Source organism: Frieseomelitta varia, unplaced genomic scaffold (assembly GCF_011392965.1).
Source record: "Frieseomelitta varia isolate USP_RPSP 00005682 unplaced genomic scaffold, Fvar_1.2 scaffold_192, whole genome shotgun sequence".
Lineage (NCBI taxonomy): Eukaryota > Metazoa > Arthropoda > Insecta > Hymenoptera > Apidae > Frieseomelitta > Frieseomelitta varia.
Genome location: NW_025109661.1, coordinates 389237 through 400959, shown reverse-complemented (window position 1 = coordinate 400959; position 11723 = coordinate 389237). Strand labels below are relative to the sequence as shown.

General features: G+C 43.4%; 2 protein-coding genes across 4 annotated transcripts in view; one reads left to right on the top strand and one right to left on the bottom strand.

The window, feature by feature from the left end:
* Positions 1 to 2969, top strand: part of LOC122526792 (SET and MYND domain-containing protein 4-like) — a 9527-nt gene extending 6558 nt beyond the window's left edge. Inside the window, exons 8-9 of one of the 2 annotated variants that reach the window (XM_043650323.1) lie at positions 804 to 1019; positions 2136 to 2969. In XM_043650323.1, the coding sequence (XP_043506258.1) occupies positions 804 to 1019; positions 2136 to 2460 (541 nt within the window). In that variant the 3' untranslated portion in view covers positions 2461 to 2969. Of the gene's footprint in view, positions 1 to 803; positions 1020 to 2132 lie in introns of both variants that reach the window. The other variant, XM_043650324.1, reaches the window with a different exon arrangement.
* A 3669-nt stretch (positions 2970 to 6638) lies between these two features.
* The window catches only part of LOC122526798 (Y-box-binding protein 1), a 6703-nt gene continuing 1618 nt past the window's right edge, over positions 6639 to 11723 (bottom strand). Inside the window, exons 2-8 of one of the 2 annotated variants that reach the window (XM_043650338.1) lie at positions 11098 to 11161; positions 9738 to 9771; positions 9374 to 9635; positions 8982 to 9289; positions 7836 to 7898; positions 7287 to 7512; positions 6639 to 7252 (exon numbers count right to left, since the gene is read on the bottom strand). In XM_043650338.1, the coding sequence (XP_043506273.1) occupies positions 7468 to 7512; positions 7836 to 7898; positions 8982 to 9289; positions 9374 to 9635; positions 9738 to 9771; positions 11098 to 11161 (776 nt within the window). In that variant the 3' untranslated portion in view covers positions 6639 to 7252; positions 7287 to 7467. The remainder of the gene's footprint in view (positions 7253 to 7286; positions 7513 to 7835; positions 7899 to 8981; positions 9290 to 9373; positions 9636 to 9737; positions 9772 to 11097; positions 11162 to 11723) is intronic. The other variant, XM_043650339.1, reaches the window with a different exon arrangement.

Below are 11723 nucleotides of genomic sequence, written 5' to 3'. Positions count from 1 at the left end.
TAAAACTAAGAAAATATTGCAACTTTGAGACAAAAAATTCTTAACGTGCGTGGCACGTCATTCCAGCCCAAGAGGTTAATCACTTGCGCTGGCAGCTAATTGCGGACCGTAACGAGTGACCGAACCGTACAATAACTAGTCGCTTTCTTTTTGAACTCGCCGGTATATCACTGGATAGAAATTATGGAGAAGTAATAAATTTTTTGTTTTTACCTGAGTTATACTTAACTATACTTAAATCTGAGAAACTATTGCAACTTTGAGACAAAAAAATTCTCAACGTACGTAATTCCAACCCAAGAGGTTAACTAGTTGTGCTGGCAGCTGATTGCGGACCATAACGAGTGACTGAACCGTACACAATAAAATTCGTCGTTTTCTTTTTCTTTTGAGCTCGTCGGTACGATATCACTGGATAGAAATTATTAAGAAGTAATAAACAGCGTTTGTTTTAGCTGGGTTACATTTCAATATACTTATAATTGAAAAAATATTGTAATTTGGAAAAAAAAATTCTCCAGCGCAACAGGTTAATGGAAACACGCAATTTTAGAATGTTTCTAAATGTTTCAATACTACCTTCATTTATTACGGTGCCCTGTAGAACGCATAAAAATAGTTTTAATATTTACGCATGTGACGCGTATGTGCAAAATACGATATCGCGATTTTAAATCTGCACAGGAAAAGAAGAAAAGATACGAAGCATGAAAAATATAATCGCTCGCTGTAGCGAAACGGTTAACTGTCGATTCACCGATTTTTCTGAATTGAACCGATCTACGATTTCGCTTTTCCCGCAGGTACTTCGTCGGCCGATCCATAGTGATTCGGGCGACTCGCAGCCTCCGTCCAGGAGACGTGGTCGCTGAAAACTACGGGCCGATATTCACGAAGCAAAGCCTGCACGAACGGCAGAGAACTCTTGCCGGAAGGTATTGGTTTCGTTGCGAGTGTACCGCCTGCCGCGAGGACTGGCCACGCTTCGAGACTTTGACCAACGACATCGTCAGACTGAAGTACGTGTCCCGGTTGTTACGTGTGCGCACGTACATGACACAGGCGTTTACGTAATACAGCGAAGAGCATAACTGTACCAGTGACAATGAAAAATCGTCGATAATTTCAACTGATACAACTTTGTGAAAAATGGATCGTGTAACGATCCACTTAAAAATCTCATTTTAAAGCCTCGTTTTCGAAGCTTGTACCTCGACAGGCCGTGAATTTGTTCCTTTCGAAAATGATTTTCGACATCGCGCGGCGAGTGAGACGTTCTTCTCGAAAAATCGTAAGAATCTGAACGCGTGTGAAAGCATTGAAAAATTTTTCTCATGACTGAATCTATCATGGTTCCATTGGAGATTGAAACTTTTTACAATATTCGCCATTCTATTGAATTTGAAATATTGGGGATTTTCGAATTTTTGTCCCCGTTTAACCCCTAACATTCGATATCCAATGAAACAATAAAGAAGAAATTGTAGAAAGTTTTAAGGAATCATTGTGAAACTGCAATCTTCAAAACGATGGTCTAGCTCACCCGAGAAGAAAATTTGTAATATTTTTACACGCATTTGAATTCTGACGACTTTCGAGAAATATGCTACGCGATGTAAAATCATCTTCGAAAGAAACAAGCTTTACTATCAAAGTAGAAGCTTCGCTGTTTAAAATGAAACCGAAGCAGACTGCTACATAATCTTTTTTTGCAAAGTTACATCAACTTTAATTATTTCCATCGTTGTTGGTACAGTCACGCTCTTCACTGTACACACCTGAGATAACTTTCAAAGTTGTGCGTCCAATGAAAAATTGTTTAATACAAAAGTTGTATAGTTTCAGGTTTACGTTCGGCTCGATACTCTCTTTCACTTGGAATTTAATTTCGATTTAGGACAACGGAAAGAAATAAGAAAAGATAGACTTTGGAAAATTTCGAAACCCACAGAAAATTGATAAACGCATCCTACCTTTTGTCAATGAAACAATATTTCATTAGAGGCACGATTTGAAAGTTTATTTCAGCGAGGGCGAGTTACGCGAATCGTCCTGCATAGCTGTAAAAAAGGGCAGGAGTGCTGTGCCGTTGTACTACGTACAAGAAGCAGAGAAGAACTAGCTTTTGATCGCAGATGCCCGACCGAGGGATGCTTGAAGCTGCATCGACCCCCGACGGCAGAGTCGGACGGTTCGATCGTCTGCTCCTCCTGCCGACGAAGAGTTCACCTGCGGGAGAGGCTCGAGCGTGTCCGCGAGTGCGAGCGGCTGTACGCCGAGGGAATCGACGTAATGGAACAGCACGAACCGGAGAGAGCGTTGAACCTGTTGTTGGAGGCGGCGGCCAAGTTCCATCGAATCGCCTCGCCACCCCACAAAGACACCCACTTGGCCGAAATCGCGGCGAGCGCCTGCATGGCGCAAGAGGGCAACGTCTATCGGCCGGAAATTTCCCCCTGATTTGCCGATTTTCTTTCTCTCACACCCTGCGTGGTTCCTCCCCAAAACGAATCGTCCAACACAGCCGATCAAACGTATCGCCGACCATCGCCCACCCCCTGGTCAACATTCGCATCGAGGAGCACGGCTGCTGCTTCTTCTTCTCCTTGGCTTCTCGAGAAGATCTGAAATCTGGAATCGTACGGCGTGAAGATATACACGGTGAAGAAGCTGGGAAGCATCTGGGAAGTAACCTGGGGGGACAATCGGTAACAAACGTGCGACCTCTGGGTTATTTGTCGGTTTTGCGATTTTTTTGGCATTTATTTTTTATAATGCACATGTTTCGTGAAAAAATTAAATTCCGTATATGAAAGTAGCTTTTCCAAGTTTCGCATTTCGGTACAAAATTCACTGGTTTTCGAGGATCGGGTGACGATGGTTGAGGAAATGAGAATGTGGATCAAGGAATGCGTGGATCGGAAACCGGACAAGGAAAGGGAGAAAAAATGTGGAAGCAGAGATAAAAATAGAGAGTGAGAGAGAGATAAGGATAAGGACGAGGACGAGGATGAGGACGAGGGTAGAAGACAGGGATAAGGGTCGAGGTGGGAAATTAATAGGAGGAGGAGGAGCAGGATGGATCGCCGGAATGGTTTCGATCGAGCGGCGATGACGACGATGACGACGATGACGACGCGTGGGACGCGCGCGCCGGCGAAATATTTACGACTCCTCTTTTTCTCTTTTTCTTTTTTTTTTTTTCTTTTTTTCTTTTCTTTACCTGCGAATAGATGACTACTTTTTTTCACCTTGAGAGACGNAAAAAAAAAAAAAGAACGCGTTCCCCCGATTCGTTTTTTTTCCCACTTTCTCTTTCTTTCCTTCGTCCGTTCCGTCCCGCGCTCATCCGGGACGATTCTCTCCGCCACTGCGATCGCTCCTCGCGCGAAAAGCTGAATTAAAACTAATTGACTGTCGCGACAACGTGAGTGACACGCGCGAGCCGCTACGGCGCGCGGGTCCTCTCGTTCTCGTCCCCTTCGAGGAACGAACGCGATTTTTCGAAACCTGGCGCCCACGAGTACACGTGTTTGTTTCTTTGTTTGTTTGTGTCGTGCATAGCAGAGCCGGTGGAAACGCGAAGACGGCGCGTCGAGACGGATTGACGCTGATCGTTCGAGAGACCACCACCGCCAGCCGAGTCTTCCGACCTACCGATCTCTTTTTTTTTTTTTCTTTTTTCCGCCTTGCGTTAGTTTGCCTAGCATCGGTACATCGCGCGCGCGCGGTTCTTCTTCCACTCTTCACCTCTCTTCGCTTCTTTTTTTTTTCTTTTTCTTTTTTTTAAATTCCGATACTTGTAATTCACTTTGCAACACATGCATCGTTCTTTCCCCCCCCCTCCCCCCGCATACAAAACGTTTCAAGGATCTCGCTTCCTCTTTCTCCACGCTCTTCGTCTCCTCTCTTCGTCTTTTGTCGGTAGTTCGCGTCTCGCGACAATGTGTCCTCGATCGCCCGCGCGAGAAACAGCGTGTATAATCGACGAAACTGACGGCGAACCGACGACGAACCGACCAACTACCCATCATCATCTTCCCCGATCCCATGGCTCTCGTTCTCGATCATTCACCGCGAAGGAACACGAGATCAGTCGTCGCATATTTCCCATTTTTTACGCTCTACGTTTCTCTCTCTAATTCGCACGCACGCAGGCACACACACGCGCACACACACACGCGCCTCTCTGTTTCGTCGCTCTCATTCCTCCCGATCGTGTTTCGCCGTTCCAAGCTCTGTTGCAAATAAAAAGAAAAAGAAAAAAAAAAATGCACTCCAAACGGCTAACGTACGCAAGGCCTTTTTTTTCTTTTTTTTTTTTTTACCAAAGATCGCAAGATATATAAATATGACCAAACCAAGGTTATTACGACGAGGCGCAGACACAAACAGAGACAGAGAAAAAAAAAAAAAAAAAAAGGAAAAACTAAAAGATACCTTTTTGCCTGTTTGTTTGAAATAAAACGAAAAATCTGGCGCAACGAATTTGCCGTGTGTGTTGAACATTGAAACGTTTGGAAAGAAAATTGTACATTTTATTTTCCGACGATAAAAACTACAAACTAAAATTTAAAAAATTGTTTCGTTTTTCATGCAAAATCGTATAAATCTTTGATCCTCTCTCTCTCTCTCTCTCTCTCTCTTCCTCTTTCATCTCTATCACTCTCTCATTCGCTCATTTTTCCTTTCTCTCTCTTTCTCATTCACCCATTCGTGCTTGTTTTCATTCGCTCACTGACAAATTGCTGGCTTGCATCATTGTCAATCGAGAGGAAATACCCGAAATCTTCAGGAGGGGTTCGACGAACGATAAACGATCGTCACGATCGTCGAACTCGTCGAAACATTGCCCGAAGACTGCGGGGAAAATTGATCCGATTTCCCTGTAAACGCGTAACGCGTGACATATATCTCGTTGTTTATCGTCGGATAAATACACCTTTCGAGGACTGTACCCTCCTGGGGCACCGATCGCGTCTTTAGATACGATCGATCGTAAAAGGTAAGTCGCATCGACTTTCTTTTCTTTTGTTTTTCCAAGTCGCTGAATCACGCAATCAGACAGACAATTTCACGAGATTTTTGAAACCGCGTCGCGATGCAATGCGTAACAAAAGCGGTAATACGAACCAACCGGGGACCGAAGAGACAAAAGCGACACGACGGACGACTGATTTTCCAAACGAATCGAATAATGCGCTTCAATCACGTAGAAAAAAAAAAAAAAAAAAAAAAAAANTTTTAGTGAATACTAGCGATGGCGATTCGAAAACGCGAGACCAATTGAATTTTCGCGATACGTCGGTCACCGCTCTACGATATCAAGCACTTTGAACGGGTATCCAAGCGAATAGATACATCAATTACTCGTCGAAACTCGTCCATCGTTCTCTCCTTTTTGTAGTTTTTTCCCCTCTTCGGTCGTTCTCTTTTTTCTCTCTCTCTCTCTCACTCTCTTTTTTCTTTTTTTTTTTTAGCTTTTCGTATATTTACAGCAGGCCAGGACAGCACGTATATCCCGGAAATGCGAATTCTTTCATCGCCCACGTAGTTTCCGAACTCGTGCAGAGACGATTCGCCGCTTGTTTCACGCGTCACGCCGGGAAAATGGAAGACGGTTGGGTAGAGAGGGTCGGCGCGTCCGCTAACTTTTGATTTCTTTCTATTCCAGGCTCACCGCATCTGGAACGGTTCTTTCGTTCACTTTCCGTTTTATTTGGTTCGTCCTCGCCGTCGACCTCGCGAATTATTAAAATCCCTCGTAGCCTCGACAGGCCGCAACTTTTTCAATTCTCGTTGCCTCAAACTTCTCCAAACGAAGCTAGACGCCGCGGCAACACTCGCCGCGCCGCACAGCGCCGAGTTCCACGAAACTGGCGGGAAAATGAAATTTCCGCCGGGAATTTCGCGAAAAAACGCGCGCGGAATTATCTCTCCCGCTTGCTCCCGTTCTCGACATTTTCCCCCGGAGCCGAGCGACATAAGCCAGTTTGCGCGAGATACGAACAAGTGCTCCGGGTGCTTGCTGCTTCGTTAATCACCTCGACAAAAAAAAAAAAAAAAAAAAAAAAAAAAGGAGAAAAAAAAGGAACGAACTAATTTCGAGAGAAACGGGAAACGATTGAAGCTGGCGCGATCACAAGGGCGCACGCGCGCGTGCTAACGACATTCAAAGTGTGATATCCGGCCGGTAGGGTGGAGGGAAGGCACGCATTTACCGATTACATATGTAGAGACACGGACAAGAGAAAAACTTTGCGAGCATCGCGTTGAACTCAAATACACAGAGAGTTATATACATACGCACATATACATATACGCATATATGACCTATCTGAGCACGCATGTATATGCACACTTGTATATGCATGTGCATACGTACATATGTACATATGTATACATGCATGTATATATATATATATATATATATATATGTGTATATACACGTAAAACGATCGAATGCTTTTCGTTGAAGAAAAATTAAAACGTATGAAACAATGAATACGCAAAAACAAGAACAAAAATACCACTTTCGCCTATTCGAATTCGTATTGTAGCCCATCACCGTGTTTCTTCTTTTCCCTCTTTTTTTTTTCTTTTCGTTGTTTCCTTTCACGATCGGGACGACTATCCACTTGTTTTTCAAGCTGTAGAAGCTTGGCGCACACCGAAAATTCGTTGCGTCGCAATCGCGAATAATTCCTTCTCCATTTTCTTCACCGTCGTCGAACGAAAAATACTTCCAAGTACGCGACTTACCGCCGTTCCGTTTAATTCTAATGTTCGCGAAAGACAAGTGCTACCTAACTCACATCCTGGCGCTCTCTCTCTCTCTTTCTCTCTCTCACACACACACACACACACACACACTTACTCTCTTTCTCTCTCTCTCTCTCTCTTTCGATCATGCGTTTTCCGTCCCGAAATATCGCTTCAATTCCAACACAACTGATTTGAGATTTTTATGCAAAATCGGAAATTTGTTACTTCTCACAGAGAAATATAATGTACAAAACAGTGATGGTGCACGGCGATAAGTCTAACTCGAGGGTTTGTTCGCTCGTAGCCGATTCACGGTCGTGTCTCTTTCTCCTTCGCGACGAGGCTTTTCCATCCAGCGTATTCTACCAACTAATTCCGGCAGCCGTGGACTGGACACACGCTTCTTGATCTTCTTCGTCTGCCGGGGAGAGTGTGGAGCGGTGTTTCGCAATTTCTTTTCACTTCTTGCATTTTTTTTGTTTCGCTTCTTTTTTTTCCTTTTTGCTTTTTTTTTTTTTTGCTTTTTTTTTTTTTTTTTTTTTTTGTTTTTTTTTTAACATTTTTCATTTGTTATGTTATATTGTTGCTGCTGCGGTTGCTGTTGCTGTTGTTGCCGTTGCTGTTGCTTCGGTGTTGTATAACGGGTGTTGGTGTTATATATTAAAAGGAGTGTTTTTGTTGTAGTGGTACCATTACTCTTGGTTAAGCGGTGCTTTCAGTGGTGGTGTTCTGGACCGGCTGGCTTTCCTGCAAACCAAACGTACAAAGTTTGAACGAGAAGGGTCACGCCACCCAGCGGAAATAATCTTACGACGAAGAGAACGCGGTGGAAAGCATCGAGACGCGTAAACAGAAAGTCCACGCTGAAAAAGGGGATCAGAACTATTGATATATCGGGAAATAACTAATCCCAAGGTGTAAAATGTAAAAAGATAGAAGAAAGGAAGAAAGAAAGAAAAAAAGAAAGAAAGAAAGAAAGAAAAAAGTGTAAGGGAAGGAAAACGTACAGCGATGTATGTATGATCGGAGGAATACGAAGCGAGGAACAGAGAAAAATAAAGCCACGTTACCTGTGGAGCAGGGACAGCGGCAGGTGCATCCTTATCTTTAGGTGCATCCGACTTCTGCTCCGACTGAAAAGAGTACAAAAAGATACGTGCAATAGTGTGTGCTAAGCGCTACGCCAAAGATTCGTCAACGGACCGAACAGTCGCGACATTTCTGTGAATTCTTGTGGTTGTGACAACGTTACGAACAGGGAACTAACGAAAAAGGGAAAAGAGACGGTACATGTACTTGTATATACGTAGACAAATAAATAGGTGAATAGATGGACAAACCGACCGACAGACAGACAAACAAACAGACAGACAGACAGACAGACAAATAGATAAATAGATAGATACAGAGACAGACAGACAGACAGATAGATAAAAAAGTAGATAGATAGATATATAAACAGATGAACAAGTATAGATAAAAAGGAGGGGAAAATGTAGAAACAACCAAACTTGAGAGAGAATACAAATAAAATAAAAATTCAAGGAGCAGAGAAAACACGTAATGTGTGCGATCCGTTGATGACGATGTGAGTATTTACAAGTGTATCGTACAATGAAGAACTAAAGATTTGAGAAACGGACAATGCGCTATAACTTCCCAATCGATCCAAATGATCATTTTTATCCAAACAATCGTTCTTTACAGGTGAAAAAAGACGATCCGATATACGTAAGTTTAAAGGGAACGATAGCGATAGCACATTGAACGGTTCTTGTAACATATCGCATGATTGTAAGTCTAACGCGAGTTCGTCACGAAGTAACTGATGGGGAAATTAAAAGGAATTTTTTAATCGGGTCGCCGACAATGGCAGTGACGACGACTACTAAAGTCGACAAACAGAAACTACCATGCAGAATCGTCAGTTGCTAGGCTAGATGAAGAACGCTAGACGAAGAACGGGGTTTGTTACAATCGGAGAGAATATTCCGTGACGTGATGCAAGATTCTTGAGCCGATTTTTAGCAAAAATACAGCAGAGTAGAGGCACTGAGAGAAACGACGATAGAGACACGAGTAGAGTAATTTTAATACGCTGCGTGGAGCGATAGAAAGCAAAGACTGACGAGGGATAGGTTGAATGTCCACGTACAGGAAAAGTCGAGACAGAGAAACAGATCAAGTTAAGTGAGAAGAAGGTAATCGTTACGGACTTTTACTTGGCCGTCCTGGCTACGAGGACGACGCGGAGGTCCGCCACCTCTTCCTCCGCGGAAATTACGGCGGAAGTAACGGCGAGATGGTCCTCCGCGTCCGCGGCCACCGCCGCGTGGTACACTTCCGTCGCCGATCTCGCCACCTTGCTCGCCACCTTCGCCGGAGTTGTCCCCTTGTTGTTGCGCCGACGGACCAGAACGGCGCGAGCCACGATAGTAGCCGTCGTATTGTCGTCGAACTCTGTAACGTCGCTGCTGTCCGCCTCCCTCGCCGGTGTTCGTTTCGTCTCCGGTCTTACCCTCGCCTGCGAATTACACTCGTCATTATCGTGTGTATCTCCATTAGGTTCGGATGGACGGAAATATAAAATGACAACAGTTTCTCTCACCGGTTTCGTAACCGTCCTGACCTTCCCGAGGTCTACGTTGAGTTCGAGTGTTCCCACGTCTTTGACTGATGTACCAGTGACCTCCGCGATATCCGCGTCGCTTATCGGCAGCATAAGGCGAACCTTTTACTGCTTCCCCGGATGGACCGGTAACGTTGGCCGCTTCATGACCCTTCTCACCTATTACTACGTCAAATTCGACCACCTCGCCGTCACCGACACTGCGCACAGCCTTCCTTGGATTGTTCTTTACGATGGCTGACTGTGGACGTGGAAAATTATCAATTATCAAGTGATCAACAATCATTCGCATACTCCAAGTACAATTTGTATGTGTCGGTAAGTAAATGTACTATATACTTACTTGATGAACAAATACATCCTCCTTGGTGTCGTTCCTAAAACAGATCAAACAAGTCGTTCAATGATCGAAGGACGTGTAAGAGGGACGAGAATGTCGTAATTTGTAATTCGACAGAAATTTCTCTTGTGCGTCTGAGAACTCATGGATCGAGTGGCAAGTATCTCCGTGTACGATCCAATGGGTGTACAGACACGAACTGTTTTCCTCTACCACCGTGAAACGATACCATTGGATCGGCACAAACGGCACGAACAACAGTGCGAATGAACGGTGGCAATTGGTGGCAAATCTTTTTCGAAAAATTCTCTTTCTTCCAACCTGACCATTTTAGTGCCACGCTCAATGTATGTACAATGCTCTCCGTTTCGATTATAGCGCCATCGTCGTTAGTCACATTGAAGTTTCCTCCCCTAATTACTTTCTTTCCAATTGAACTTAAACCACGCGCATAGATAGGTATAAATAGTTTTCACTCTATTTCCTTTTATTTGGATACTTCTACATAGTTACATCAAGGAAGCGCTATCGCGCAGCACGGCATTATTCAACACTTAGACCCACCTAAGCACTCAAAATTACCAATTTATAATTTTCTATATTTTATATATTTATATATTTATATTCTATATTCTATATTTTATATATTTATATATTTATAATCTATATTCTACATTTTATATATTTATATATTTATATTCTATATTTTATATATTTATATATTCAAAACACGTTTGCTTGGCATTTTTCAAGGAAGCGCTATCGCGCCGCATGGCACTATCCGACACGATTTTTTGAATAGCCCGCGGCACTAAAACGGTGAAAACGGGAAACACTATGGTGAATTAAGTTGAAGAAATAGGCAACGTAACGAAAATCCGTAATGTCGTGCGGAAACGGACGCTGCTGCTGCTGCTTTGGCTACTATCCAAACGTATAGCGCATCCGTTATACCTGTATGCATGCATGTATATGTGTATCACGGTATATTACGGAACTTCACGGTGCGAAGAAGGGAAGCAAGAGAATGAAAAGGAACTAGGAAAGAAAAAGAGGCATGGGGTGGGATGGAGTGGGGTCAGGTGGAGGTACGATGGCCCGAGGTGGGGAAGCGGATAGGAGAATGCTAGAAATAGCGAAAGATAAAGAACCGTGGACGAACGAACGTAATTGGTTGAACCACGTACTCGAAACAAGCCGGCGACGCGAAGTGAATCAGCGCTGGAGATGTTTCATTTACTCCAAGTTCCAAGTTTCTCCAAAAAAAATCCCGAATTTGTGACGTTTTTGGTCTGATCGAAGAGAGAAACGACAAAGAGAAGAAACAGAATACACACAAGAAAAACGGTAGATCGTTACTAACCTGTTGATGAATCCGTACCCGCTCTTCACGTTGAACCACTTTACAGTCCCGGTCACTTTGTTAGCTGAAACCCAACAAAAACGAGAAATGGCGTTAATTGAATATCTAGCGCGTAACCTTGCGTCACAGACGCTTTCTTAAAATTCGATTTAGCTACTTCTCGGTTCCTGCGAAAGTCGGAGAGCGGCGCGGACCGCGCAAAATTAAATATCGAAATTGACGAAACCATTGTGGAAACCATCGCCAACGATTATACGCCAAAAATATATTGTTCGTTCTAAATAAATAATAATATTTAATTGTAAGACGAAAGCAGCTGTGTGGTTACACCGTAACGAGTATATTTAATAACATAATCGTTGTCTCTTCGTAATCAAAAACAAGCCGGTTGCGGCGTAATTCCGTGTTTATATGGCGAACGGTTCGCGTTACTAATCGTTCGCAGTTATGGTAAACACTAAGCCGAAATTTTCAAATTTTGTTGGTTAGCAACCGCTTGTGCGTGTTGAACGGTCCAATTTTTTTCCCCTTGAATCCGAGCATTTGGAACAATGATCGTTTGAAACACACGTATTTCCATTCTTTTTCTCGAGTCCTGAAAATATTTTTCTTTTCTTTTTTTTTTT